Genomic DNA, 13,374 nt, shown 5'->3' on the forward strand with positions numbered 1-13,374 from the left:
TTGTTGAGCAAAGGTAGCAGTATGAGCCGACAATTATTTTATATGGCTTTGCAGTCATAATTTCCCACCAAAATGACCATAAATATGATGTAGCCCGTGAAGCACCCCAATAATTTTATTATACTGCTCCCGCAGACTTTGGCGGACAAGGATTGTTAAGAGGAGAGAGGTTAATGTGATCAGTTAAAAATAGAAATAACTGAGAGAAAAATGCAGATGGGTACTCTTCTGCCTAACTCATACTTACACTTTTATACATATACCCAGATTCAGAGCATGCTTTGTACACTAGGCTATTCCTCCAGGGTGAGTTAGTGGTGCTGACATCAAAGATGCCTAAATGGCTGCATAAATGGATTTTGGAGCCCAAAATGTTTTGATTGGCGTAAGTTTGATACCCTCAGTTAAACAAGGCCATGCATTAAGTGAGTGGTTCCCTCTCTCAGCAGTCCGGTGGGCGATTATTTGGCACATGGGCCTCACAGATCTGAGATTTTCAGGTCCGGATTTTCATGTGGCATGTTTGCATGTTCTCCTCCGGCTTGCGTGGGTTTTCTCCAAGTGCTCCAGTTTCCTCCCACATTCCAAAAATATGCAGGCTAGGCTAGTTGAACACTCAAAATGTCCCTGAGAATGAGTGTGAGCATGAATGGTTGTTTGCCTCCTTGTGCCCTGCAATTGGCTGGCCACCAATTGAGAATGTCCCCCGCCTGGCGCCCGCAGTTAGCTGGGATAGGCTCCAGCACCCCCCGTGACCCTTGTGAGGATAAACGGTTCAGAAAATGAATGAATTTCATCTCTCCCCCTCTATCTCTCTCTCTTTAATTCTGGATGCAGTTTTATTACCTTACACATGCACTGTGTTGTCTGTATTTGTTTGCTTCTGTTCATTCTGTATGTTTTTTGTCTCTGTGTTATGGACATCCGTGTGGCTGAAGATAAAGTTAATTAACATATTTCTCCTTCGCTCCATTTCTTCCCTTCTGCTCATTCACTTTCCTAACCATATACGTACACACTTACTGTACAAATTCCGTGGTTTGATTTGATTTCTTTGAATTATAAATAACTGGATACTCAGTAGACTCCTGATAGTGTAAGGGTTCAATCGCTTGACTTTGGTACGGCCAAGCGTGAGATTCCTTTTGGGTGGTGGTATGATTGGGTGTGTGAATGGTTGTTTGTCTCTCTGTGTGCCCTATGGCTGACTGTAGTGAGCCTTTCACCTGAAGTCCGCTACTCCTGGTACGGAATATGAATGAATGAATACAAACTTGGATGTAAAGTCAATTGTACATGGCTTGGTAGACCCTTGCTTGAGAACATGTGAAACAGAAAAAAAATAGAGTAGACCATTTATTCATGTATTTATTTGTTTGTTTATTTCTCTTAATGCCTGAGGTTGAATCAAACTACTACTGCATTTTCAGAACTATAAGTCACACTTTTTTACATATAGTTTGTAAGCTGTGACAAATACTCAACTGTGACTTATAATATGTTTTTTTCTCTCTCTGACCACCAAGGCCTGTTATGTTGTTTTTTTAGGCCATATTCATTCACAAAAATGTAAATGTTACATTACCAGATGCCTATTTAGCCTGTTGTACTCCATTTAACTATTTTAAATTTAAAGTGTGCTTGTTCTTGGTTTCTGATCAAATAAAAAATATTATCTCCCTAAAATGTGACTTATGCTCCAGTGCAATTTATACCTACTTTTATCCTCTTCATTCTGGACTATTTGCTGTTGAAATTTATACTCAGGTGCGACTTATTGTCCGAAAAATACGGTAAACTTATGTATCCTGTTTCAGGTCGATTAGCATTGCTGAAACGATTCAATTTTGTTAAATGCCACAGAATTTCTTAAAGCTTCTTATATGTTGTTTTGATGACAGAGGTTTATATAAATTTCCTTTGAACTAACTGAATGATTGCCCATCCTTCCTGACAGAACTAATGTAACGTTTTTTTTTTAAATAAGAAACGATTGGTCAACTCCTCATTTAAATTGTATTTGATTTTTTAAGACACCTGAAAATTGAGATTATTCCATTTTCTACCAAATATTCTAGTGCGTAGAAGTCTGCTGCTTAGAATCTGCCATCTTAATGTGCTCCTCTCGTATTTAAATTTGTATCTAATATTAGCATGGCTGCTTCATGGTGTAAGCAGAATTCAGTGGGAGTAGGCACGGGCTTGATTCCCACTCGTGGCGGTATGATTGTATGTGCGTATGGTCGTCTGTCTCTCTGTGTGCCCTACAGCTGGCTGGCGACCAGTCACGGGTGTAGCCTGCCTTTCACCCGAAGTCACCTGGGGTAGGCGCGGCAACCCCCAAAACAATTACGAGGATGTGCCATACAGAAGATGAATGAATGAATATTAGTATAACATTGAGCATTAGATTAAACAGAAATGCCACACTAATGCACATGGCTTGCATGACTAATGGAAAGTATTAAGATGATATGCAAATCATCTATTTGCATCCTATCTATTTTCTCACATACATAGTAAACAGCGGGGGTGCAAACATTTCCATTGTATCAAAAACCGGGCATCACTTCAGCCTAGCACCTCGCAATGAAGCAGCAGGGGGGTTACGGGGGGATCTCTGTGCTCACATCAAAGGAGGTTTGTCTAACTTGGGTTTGGCATTATGCTGGTAGAGCAAGTCCATGAAACAGCCTCACTCATTCTTATCTTCCCCCCACAGACCTGCGGCAACACAACTGGCGACTGAAAACACAGATGCATGCAAGTGTAGCTGCACATGATTAAAATGTGACCAGTGGTGTACAATAAACACACACACACGCACACACACGCACACACACGCACACACACGCACACACACGCACACACACACACACACACACACACAAAGTATATCAAAAATTACCTGGAGGAGAAAAAAATAACATGCATTTGCCTATTACAAGCATCTTCAAACAGGTGGTGGGGAACTGGGCAATTTAAAGGAAGATTCGGCAGGCAAGGAGGACACATCACTACCACAATCGAACCATCTTTTTTTTCTTTTGGGGTCACAGGAGAGATGAAGAGCCTTGTGTACTACCTTTGACTGGATTATTTCTAGGTATCTTGAAGGAAGCCCCTACTCAGCACCTTGGATAGCTCATAGAAAATCCAAGAAAGCTGGAACGCAGATGCAAACGCAGAAGCTCTTGATTGTGAGGCAGACATGCAAACCACAAGCTCATAATGTTGCTTTTTTCCTGGTCATTACTAGTTTAATCTCATCTCATTTTCTGAACCGCTTTATCCCCATTAGGGTCGCGGGGGGTGCTGGAGCCTATCCCAGCTGACCCCGGGCCAGAAGCGGGAGATATCCTGAATTGGTGGACAGCCAATCGCAGGGCACAAGGAGACAGACAACCATACACACTCACACCCAAACCTAGGGGCAATTTAGAGTGTCCAATCTTGCATGTTTTTGGAATGTGGGAGGAAACCGGAGTACCCGGAGGAAACCCACAGTGGCCCAGGGAGAACATACAAACTCTACACAGGTGGACGAGACATAGATTTGAACCCAGGACCCCAGAACTCTGAGGCCAACCCACTAACCACTCGCCCTACCGGGCCTCATTAGTAGTCTGACAAATAAAACTATTACATTATGGGGAAAAGGGTGGAACAAAACTGACTGACAAATTTAAACCTAGCATGGGTTATTTCCATTTCAGGTGCATGGATAGAAGGATTGAAAAAGGTTAAATATACCTCCATCATTAATGAATGACTCATGAGGCCAATTTTGCCTGGTGCAATAGCAATGGTTCAGACATACAGTGACCTCTATTGGTAGCAGGCACAGATTACATATTGAGAAAAATTGTGAGAGAAAAAAATAATTCCAATTCAAATCCTTTCCCGAAGAGTCTTATTCTCAAAATTTGCGTATTACTGATTAACCACATGGTATAATCTTTTTTTTCTCAATAACGGGCGCTCAGCTTTCATTCACAAATTCTAGCTCTCTTCCACCAAGTAAACGCAACGTTGCCCTTGGCGTGATTTCAACATCCCTCCCTATTTTGGTCCAAAAGTCAATACGCAGCCGACTAGGCGCAAACAAGAAAGGACAAACTTCACTTTCATCTCGACTTGCTCTCTCTGCTCAGGCAGAACCTGAAGACATGATGCGCAAATCCAATTTTTCAACATTACTGTCATTCAGCCTGTTTTATATTCTGATGCTGCGTTTGAATGTTGAGGGCTCAGCACTGGTTCCCATTGAACTCGCTCCAATTCCCTGCAATGACAAAGCTGTGGAGAAGTTATCTCGTCTGTCTCTCACTTATATAAATGAGGATCGCTCCGAGGGTTATAAATTTGCCCTCAATCGTGTCGCCAATGTCCACCTACATGCACAGGTGAGTGTTTGAAATTTTTTTTCCTTTCAAGATGTTTTTGTGTGGTTATTTCATATAAATATTTTACCTGTTTAATTTGTAAAAAAAAAAAAAAAAGGGATCTATAATGTGTGTAAATGTCAATGAAACGATTACAAATCCTCAAAATTACAGCATCCCTTGATGTTGTCACGTGGGAAAAGTCGCAAAATTCTTTCTGATTCTGAGACTCTATAGAAGGGTGGCGTGGCTCTCGAGCCGCATGTGGCTCCCTGCCAAAATAAATTTGACTCTTTGCTTCTTATGGTATTTTGTATATATGTGGCTTTTTGTGTCGAACTTGTTCGCCAAGAGTAAGGGTATCGTTATCTATATTATAGTAGGAGTACCCTTATTTTACAATAAGTCATAAAACAAGTGGTCACAACCCCAGTCATGCAACGTACTCCTTAACCGTTACGTTGTGCAATAACACAGGGAGTTATGTGTACTGCATATTTTAGTTTATTCTGTTTTTATTTCTATTCGGGGCTCCCATTTTTGCACCATTTTTTAAATTATTCTGAATTTTGTTAAATTTCAGGTTACTTGATGAAATTCCTATGATTGCATTTGTAAAGACATTGCTTGGTTCCCAAATTACACTCAATTATTATGCATTATTTGCATGTAGTGCAATGTTTGATAGCTTTATTACGTGATGAAATGAAAATATTCAAGAACCACAACTTTGCATTCCTTTGAGTTTGAATTGACTGTCATTACAGCCATAGGCACATCCATTCAGTACCACAAAATGTGTATGCTACACTAACATTACCCTGTAAATGTGTATGCTACACTAACATTACCCTGTAAATGTATATTTTAGGCCCTGATTGTAGTGCTTAATTATGGTTGTGCGGCAACTTCACAGCAACCCTTAATATTGCTGCCTTTCCACTCGCGAATGAATTGTTTGTACGCCTTTCTGTTTTGCTTGCATTTGCATTGTACATGTCAGGGTCCAGCGGGCAATGTCTATTACCTGGACCTAGATGTTCTGGAAACCAAGTGTCACATCCGTAGTCCAAAACCATGGAAACGTTGTGATGTCAGACCATTCATGGAAACGGTAAGAAACATACACATACAGTAGAAACAATCTGTGCACTTAGCCATGTTTTTGAGGAGCTTTAATAGTTACCTTCCCGTGGTAATTTTAGTTTAAATCTATTCAAAACGTATCATTACCTCAACTATTTTACTACCAATCCAGGTCACAGATTATGTGTTGTGGTAGTTAGTAAAAGAGGGAAATTGATGTTGAAAAAAACGATTGAAAGCAATAGTCCTCCAATCCATTTGCCGTCAAGGGCTTCCAAATAATTACTCTTTAAGGCCGCAAAAGATTTATAAATCAAGACAAAAACAATTAAATTAATGAAATTGATAGTGACAAATACACAGTTATTTGAATTCATGACTATATTTTTCTTTTTTACATTTTTTAAAATTGGTTTAACATTTTATTTTACTTTTTTTATTATTTTACTTTTACAGGCCAAACTAGGTTTTTGAACGTCTCACACATGGAACAAATCGGAGTTTGAACAAAAAATGTAGATTTTTTTTTTGCTTTAAATTTTAAACAAAAATCCCAAACCGGAATGCCCCCGAAAAATGTCGTAAAAAACAACGCACATGGCCCGACTTCAAAATAGGATAGGAAAAATGGATTTACTATCATTTTTTTTGTGTGTGCGTGCCAAAATCCATTTTTATTTTGTGGTCGCTTACAACCTGCTGGGAATTTCTTCTTAAGATTGAATGGACTGTGTTACGGCTCCAAATGTTTTTTCTTATGTGACATGGTGAGTCTAGAAGCTACAGTACACTTTGTTACCAGCACCGAATATACAATGAACTTCATGAAGTTTAATTTCTTTAGCCAAAACAAACTCTAAGTAACGACATTACTACCAGCTAAAGAAAGCAAATATGTATTATGTTTCATTATGGAAACTGACAAACTTCGTGAAGGATGGGGATTCAAATAGAGCTACAAAAACTGGCATCACTGATTACAAAATTAAGCCATAACTATGCCATTTAACTATATCAAATGGGAGAATTATATAGATATTGAAAAGTCATATCAGTAGCCTACGGTGTTATACTGCACAGTTGTTTTTTATGGAAAATTACGGGTACTCGGATGATTCGCGAAACGTCTTTAGGCGAATCATCCGGCCCCGAAAATTACGAGCACAACAGGAATAGCACCCAATAAAGCATACAGCTCCAGGAACCAAGGCCAAACAACCCTAAAAATGTGCATCTCACTTGACTGATTGAAAGCTACTGATGTGCAAAACCATGCTATTTCATCCCAGGCCTGTAATTTCTTCTCTGCCTCCACTGTCTCGGTATAAAGCAAAATGTGGAAACAAACTATTTTGTTGTATTTTAAACACCACTGAAATTGTCAAATTTCTTCCTTGGTGCATGACAACAACAAAAAGCCATGTGAAATATACTATACTAAATATACTGTATTTTTATGTCTACAAACAATCAAGTGCTGTACTGCTGTACTGTACAAGTATCTGCTGTCAAGCTGAAAAGTAAATTTATTTTTTGTACCACAGTATTTATAATGCTGTGAAAAGAATACGATATTATTCACATAAGTCTCAAGGTTAAACTATTATTAATAAATATCATTTAAAAAGAGAACTCTCCTGATACTCCCTAAAACCCGGACAGAAGTCATTAAGTCATTCAACTTTTTTTCTACAGCTCGCTGATTGGAAGTTAACAGAATTCTGTATTTTATTTCTCTTTTTCATTCTAATTTCTAAATGAACTTTTACATTGTGATTCTTTTTTGTCCTTTTCAGCAAATCTCCGGTAACTGTAATGCTACCATCCTCCACACATCGGAAGGTTATACCTACCTGTATAGTTATGAGTGCACACTTGTGCCAGGTAACATAAACTTATTCATGTATTATTCATCTATCTATGTATCTGTCTGTCTGTTTATTTCTATATTTGTTTATTTATTTATTCATGTGCATATTTATTAATTTATTTGTTTCTTCATTTATATTATTTTTGACATGCAGTCAGATTCTGATCATTTGCACCAGATTCTCAAATTGCTCTTGTAGGAAACAAAATATACTTTCATTGGCTTCTTGGGCATTATAAACTTTAGACACTATTTCTGAGAATGTGTGCGTGTGTGTTAGTGTGTTTGTTCGTTAATATCGGACAAAATGGAGACAACACCGTACATCTGATTTGAATGCGGTTTTGGACAAAAAAATGCAAATGTACGGCTCTAGGATGTTCCCATGCTCGATTTTTGGATTTGGGCCCCAGTTTTCCCAAAAATAGATTTTTCTAACTGGGAGTTGCATTTTTTTGTTACGATCGCGCCGAGACGTGGTGGCGCGATCGGAGGGATTTGGACCCAGTAGCGGGGAAGCAGGAGGGGACGAGAAGAACTGTGCTCATGATAGTAACTTTAATGACTCAAAACACCTTACAAAATAACAGGGGCTTGTACATCCCAAAACGAAACAAAACCAGAGCATGGAGAACAGTACCTTTGCAGCGATGTATGCTGTATCACGCAGGGCGATCCGACAATAACTACCACTTCCGTGGTGCTTAAATACACACATCAGGAAGTACCGTAATTACTCGAATATAACGCGCACTCGAAAATAACACGCAGGTAATTTTGGGCCAAAAAAATCTGGAAAAACGCAGTACTCGAATATAGTGCGCACCTAAAATTTCCCGCTGACGAAAATCAGAAATCTTACCTTTTTTTCTTCGTTTCACGATTGTTTTGTTCAAACAAATTTATTCATTAGAATCCTTCAAATGAAGAGTTCCTCTCTCTCTTTGTCTGTCCTCTCATACATCTCTTCGTTGAGAATCCTATCAACGTCCACGCTTCCTTCATCCACTTCCTCTTCCTCCCACAACACATCATCCGATTGGCTTTACGAGATGACGTAAAATCCGTGCGTCAAAGTGAGTTTGACAATGCTTTTTTCGATCGAAAATTTGTAATTTATTTTAGTTATTGATTATAACACTGAACTGAGAGAGGGTGAACTGAGACGGGTACGAGGCTAGAGGGGGGCAGTGGTGGTCTCGGCTTTACGAGATGACGTAAAATCCGTGCGTCGGCTTCACGAGATGACGTAAAATCCGTGCGTCGGCTCTACGAGATGACGTAAAATCCGTGCGTCAAAGTGAGTTTGACAATGCTTTTTTCGATCGAAAATTTGTAATTTATTTTAGTTATTGATTATAACACTGAACTGAGAGAGGGTGAACTGAGACGGGTACGAGGCTAGAGGGGGGCAGTGGTGGTCTCGGCTTTACGAGATGACGTAAAATCCGTGCGTCGGCTTCACGAGATGACGTAAAATCCGTGCGTCGGCTCTACGAGATGACGTAAAATCCGTGCGTCAAAGTGAGTTTGACAATGCTTTTTTCGATCGAAAATTTGTAATTTATTTTAGTTATTGATTATAACACTGAACTGAGAGAGGGTGAACTGAGACGGGTACGAGGCTAGAGGGGGGCAGTGGTGGTCTCGGCTTTACGAGATGACGTAAAATCCGTGCGTCGGCTTCACGAGATGACGTAAAATCCGTGCGTCGGCTCTACGAGATGACGTAAAATCCGTGCGTCAAAGTGAGTTTGACAATGCTTTTTTCGATCGAAAATTTGTAATTTATTTTAGTTATTGATTATAACACTGAACTGAGAGAGGGTGAACTGAGACGGGTACGAGGCTAGAGGGGGGCAGTGGTGGTCTCGGCTTTACGAGATGACGTAAAATCCGTGCGTCGGCTTCACGAGATGACGTAAAATCCGTGCGTCGGCTCTACGAGATGACGTAAAATCCGTGCGTCAAAGTGAGTTTGACAATGCTTTTTTCGATCGAAAATTTGTAATTTATTTTATTCAATTCAATTTCAATTCAATTTATTTGGCAAGAAAAAGCACCAGGCTAAGGGCCATGTAACAAGACAAAAAATAAAAAAATAAAAAATAAAAAAAATTAGTTCTTGATTATAACACGCACCCCCAACTATTGGAATTAATTATACAGCAAAAATATGCGTGTTATATTCGAGTAATTACGGTAATTATGAATTACTCGCAGCTGCTCAAACCCAACGGCAAGCCAGGAGGGACAAACGAGCTGCTCCTGACATTTTTAAGATCAAAAAGTGCAACTTTGGGCTCATTTCTTTGGTACATGTGAAACTTTTAGACAAAAAATACTTTTTTATTTAAAGCAGCATGAAGACGCAAACATTTTACATTGCATCTTATTTGAAACACCAATGTCCAACTTGAATGAGTTTTTTAGTTTGCATTAATGGGTATTCAAAGAAATCAATTGAATCCATCAATCACTTTGTCAATTTAGTTTGATATTTCAATTCAAACAAACCTACAGGATTTCCGTATTTTCATGCAGACCCTGCAGAGAATCTACAGCAGACATGTCCAACTTGCCCCGTTCTACTTCCTGTTGACAGTCAACAAGCTGTACTGGCTGTCCAGGTCTCTCTGGCCTCCTATAAGAGACGGTCCACTGTTGGTGCTGGGCTTGGAGTAAAACAGATCACCAGAGCTGCGGAAAAAGTAGGATATTCATGCTCATATTAGGTCAGCATAAAATGTTTTCATAGGAGCACAGCACTAGACCATCACTTTCTCTCCCTCTTACATGGTACTTTCTTTTGATGTTTTTAGACATTTTCTCACAGTATGAGTTTTGTTTTTCAGACTGTGCCAGTAAAAGCCAGGTTTGTGGAATATACAGTCCAGGAATGTCTGGAGGGTGTAACCGAAAAAGGCACATGCCAGGGGCTGACACCCACTTCAGACACTGAGGTTTGCAATGATTCAACTTCTAATTCTGCTTCACAGACAGGCACATAAATATTCTGGAAATAAATTTGCATAAATAAAAGCCTATCCATTAATAGAAGCTTCCCCTCTGCAGTACGATGTGGAATACTAGTTGATCTTGCCATTCTTCTTTACCATTAATTAGTATTGCCATTTTTTTTAAAAGGAAGTCCAATATTACTTAGATATAGTGTTTTAGGACCTGCAATCCATTATTATAAAAGTCATGTCTGTTTTGCGCCAAGACCGCAGGTTTTTGTACGGCATCTGTACATGGAGATCTGCATGCTCAGCCGGATGTTCAAGTGTCCTGCGAGATCTTCAAAACACAGGTACACAAACAGACATTTTTTAGGTGTAATTTTGAGGGGATAAGACCAACCAAATGTGGAAATTTTACTGATTTTTACACAGCATATTGCACATAAGCACAATGTAATGGCACTTTAGCCTCTGCTAGGATTGTACAACCGTGTGTACGTGTGTGTGCGTGTGTGTGTGTGTGTGTGTGTGTGTGTGTGTGTGTGTGTGTGTGTGTGTGTGTGTGTGTGTGTGTGTGTGCGTCTGCGGGTTTCCTTCCCACATCCCAAAATACATGCTTTCTAGGCTGGTTGAACACTCTAAATTGCCCCTAGGTGTGAGCGTGAGTGTGTGCAGTTGTCCGCCTACTTATGTCCTGTGATTGGCTAGCCACCGATTCAGGGTGCCCCCTGCCTGATGCCTATAGTTGACTGGGATAGGCTCCAGCACCCTGTGCTACCCTGGTTAGGATAAGCGATACAGAAAGTGAATAAATTTACTTAAAGTGCAATGTAGGGGTGCCTGACAAGTTGAGTCATACTCTTAATTTTGTTTTCATTAAATAAGTCTGAAGACAACATATCTTGATAACCATATAAAATGATTTAGTACTTGCAATTTCTTTTAAATGACATTTGATATTGCTGCAAATGCAAGCCGCACATCTAGCAGTTTCTGGAAAAGTTACTATTGACAATGGTTATGTAAATATCAAAGTGATATAGTTTGTCCCTTCCTCAGAATGTTGATGTCCTGCGTCCATTGCAGCCACAAGGTCATGACCGCCCGTTAAAGCCTTACATCCCAACACCACCTCCATTCCATGACCAAGGGAAAGATAAGAACTCGGGTCATATTGACTCCAAACTACTTCCTGATCCTCAACCAGCACCATTTGATGCAACACCACTCCCAGATGCTCAGCCCGCACCGCTTGACCCTACACGGATTCCCTCTCGTCCCGTAGACCCTTCACTGAATCCCCCAATCACCTTCTCCTCATCTTCCAGTGAGTCTGATGAAGTCGATGAATCATTTGAATCATCTTCTGAAGAGATGGGAGGGCCTTTGGCTTTACGCCCACCATTGGGGTTTCACTATAAGAGGCACGACCGCAAGAAACGTCAGGCCTTGGCAGAAAGTCCACCATCCCACAAACCAACATTCCTGTCTGATTTTCCAAGTGGACCATCGCCTTTCCGCTCCTGCCCGGGTCCGTCTCGATACACCACAGTTTAAAGAGCCAGTTTGTTTGTGTGCTTTTATTTGGGCTAGGATGGCAGACAGAGTAAATACTGTACTCTGACATTCATTATCTGCACAAACAGTGTATACAAATAAAAGGAGGACTATTTCTACGGACAAATACTTACTCAAAGTCATTCTAAAAACCTGAAAAGCATGTATTGAAATTTGATTTAGAAATTTATCCTAGGAATTGAAGGCAAAATTGATTTTATGAAGTGAACTGAAAAGCAAAATTCATCATGACAAAGTATTGCATCTCAAAAGTACTATATCCTTACAAGAACAACATATTTAATAGCACTTGTAAACGTCTGATTATTGTTATATGATTTGTAATTCAACTTGCATAACCACATACACTGCATTGTTTATCCATAAATATTAACCACAATGCTCAAAACATTTTTTATTGTTTCAATACCAGTGAGTTAAGGATCCAATTGCTCCATATCCGGTGCTTTTCTTTGCATAAGATGGCAACTGTTGAAGTCAATCCACACATGTTCTGCCTTTCAAAGTAATAGAAGTCTCTTGGCAAGACTGAAAGGGAGTAGCGACAAGCAGCTATTTATGTTGAACACGATCGTCAATTTTAGACACTGGCAAGCGGATCGCAAAATATGTAATTATCTTGAATACAAGAAATCACGTAAACTGTATGAATACGCAGACAGACACACCAATGTCCAACTTCAATGAGTTATGTTTGGATGGCATAAGGTATTAATTATTATCATAAATTTAGTTATGTAGTATCCTCCCGAAATGTATTCGCATAGTGCTTTGACAGGCAGGAAAGAGCATGGCGCATAAACGTAAAACACTGGGACGGCAAATCTTAGAATAGAGTAGTTATTTATTCATCCCCCATCGAGGAAATTTAATTGCCACCGCAGCATAGACAAAACATAGACACATTTAGTAATATAAATGCAGAAATATATATATATATATATATATATATATATATATATATATATATATATATATATATATATATATATATAGCATACAAAAGTAAGAATAGAATCGAACGTATTCAAATGAAGAATCAAAATAATTACTTTCAGGAACAATAGTGCCATAGTTTTAAGAACAAAAAGTGAAGTTTGATGAGTCCAGTTTGTCTTAAATCAGCCAGTGATCCTGGTATTGTGATTTTTTTAAAATTTCTTTTTATTGCTGATGTAGTGCTCCTTCTTGCAAGGTGGGAGTTTTTGGTCTGCAGCTGACGGAGCTACTAAAAGCCTCCACAATCTCATGGAGAACAGAAACAGAGATGCAGGAATTCAACTAATCTTACTGTAATGAAGGTTAATGTTTGATTCTAAGATAAATAAATAAATTGCCAAATACATTTTAAAACACTGAAATACATTAGAATATTATACAAATAATTAAAAGTTGCTTCACGCCTTCAACTTTGAGCCTCGTCTTTGGAGCGACCTTCGTTGGGGTGGCAAGTGGTCTCATAAACGGTTTAAATTTAGGTCTTATACTGTAG

The 13,374-nt window shown here is 39.2% G+C and overlaps 1 protein-coding gene across 2 annotated transcripts; it reads left to right on the top strand.

Annotated features, from left to right (window-relative positions):
- Positions 1-4,092: 4,092 nt before the first annotated feature.
- On the top strand, positions 4,093-11,988 carry LOC144078914 (alpha-2-HS-glycoprotein). Of its 2 annotated transcripts, none has more exons than XM_077607374.1 (7): positions 4,093-4,406; positions 5,389-5,499; positions 7,268-7,355; positions 9,886-10,052; positions 10,197-10,304; positions 10,568-10,654; positions 11,391-11,988. In XM_077607374.1, the coding sequence occupies exons 1-7, from the start codon at positions 4,170-4,172 to the stop codon at positions 11,859-11,861; spliced, it is 1,269 nt and encodes a 422-aa protein (XP_077463500.1). In that variant the 5' UTR covers positions 4,093-4,169; the 3' UTR covers positions 11,862-11,988. The 2 variants fall into 2 exon arrangements, with proteins under 2 accessions (XP_077463500.1, XP_077463499.1); XM_077607373.1 differs by having other exon boundaries at positions 4,094-4,406; positions 11,364-11,988.
- The last annotated feature ends 1,386 nt before the right edge of the window (positions 11,989-13,374 follow it).

Source organism: Stigmatopora argus, chromosome 8 (genome assembly GCF_051989625.1).
Source record: "Stigmatopora argus isolate UIUO_Sarg chromosome 8, RoL_Sarg_1.0, whole genome shotgun sequence".
In the NCBI taxonomy this organism is placed as follows: Eukaryota; Metazoa; Chordata; class Actinopteri; order Syngnathiformes; family Syngnathidae; genus Stigmatopora; species Stigmatopora argus.

Bases quoted from the DNA above. Each gene is read 5' to 3' on its own strand.
- LOC144078914 (XM_077607373.1), top strand. From the start codon at position 4,170: ATGATGCGCAAATCCAATTTTTCAACATTACTGTCATTCAGCCTGTTT. The intron at 10,305-10,567 runs GTTTGCAATGAT...TTTTGCGCCAAG, and splicing joins CACCCACTTCAGACACTGAG to ACCGCAGGTTTTTGTACGGC. The intron at 10,655-11,363 runs GTACACAAACAG...TCCCTTCCTCAG, and splicing joins GCGAGATCTTCAAAACACAG to AATGTTGATGTCCTGCGTCC.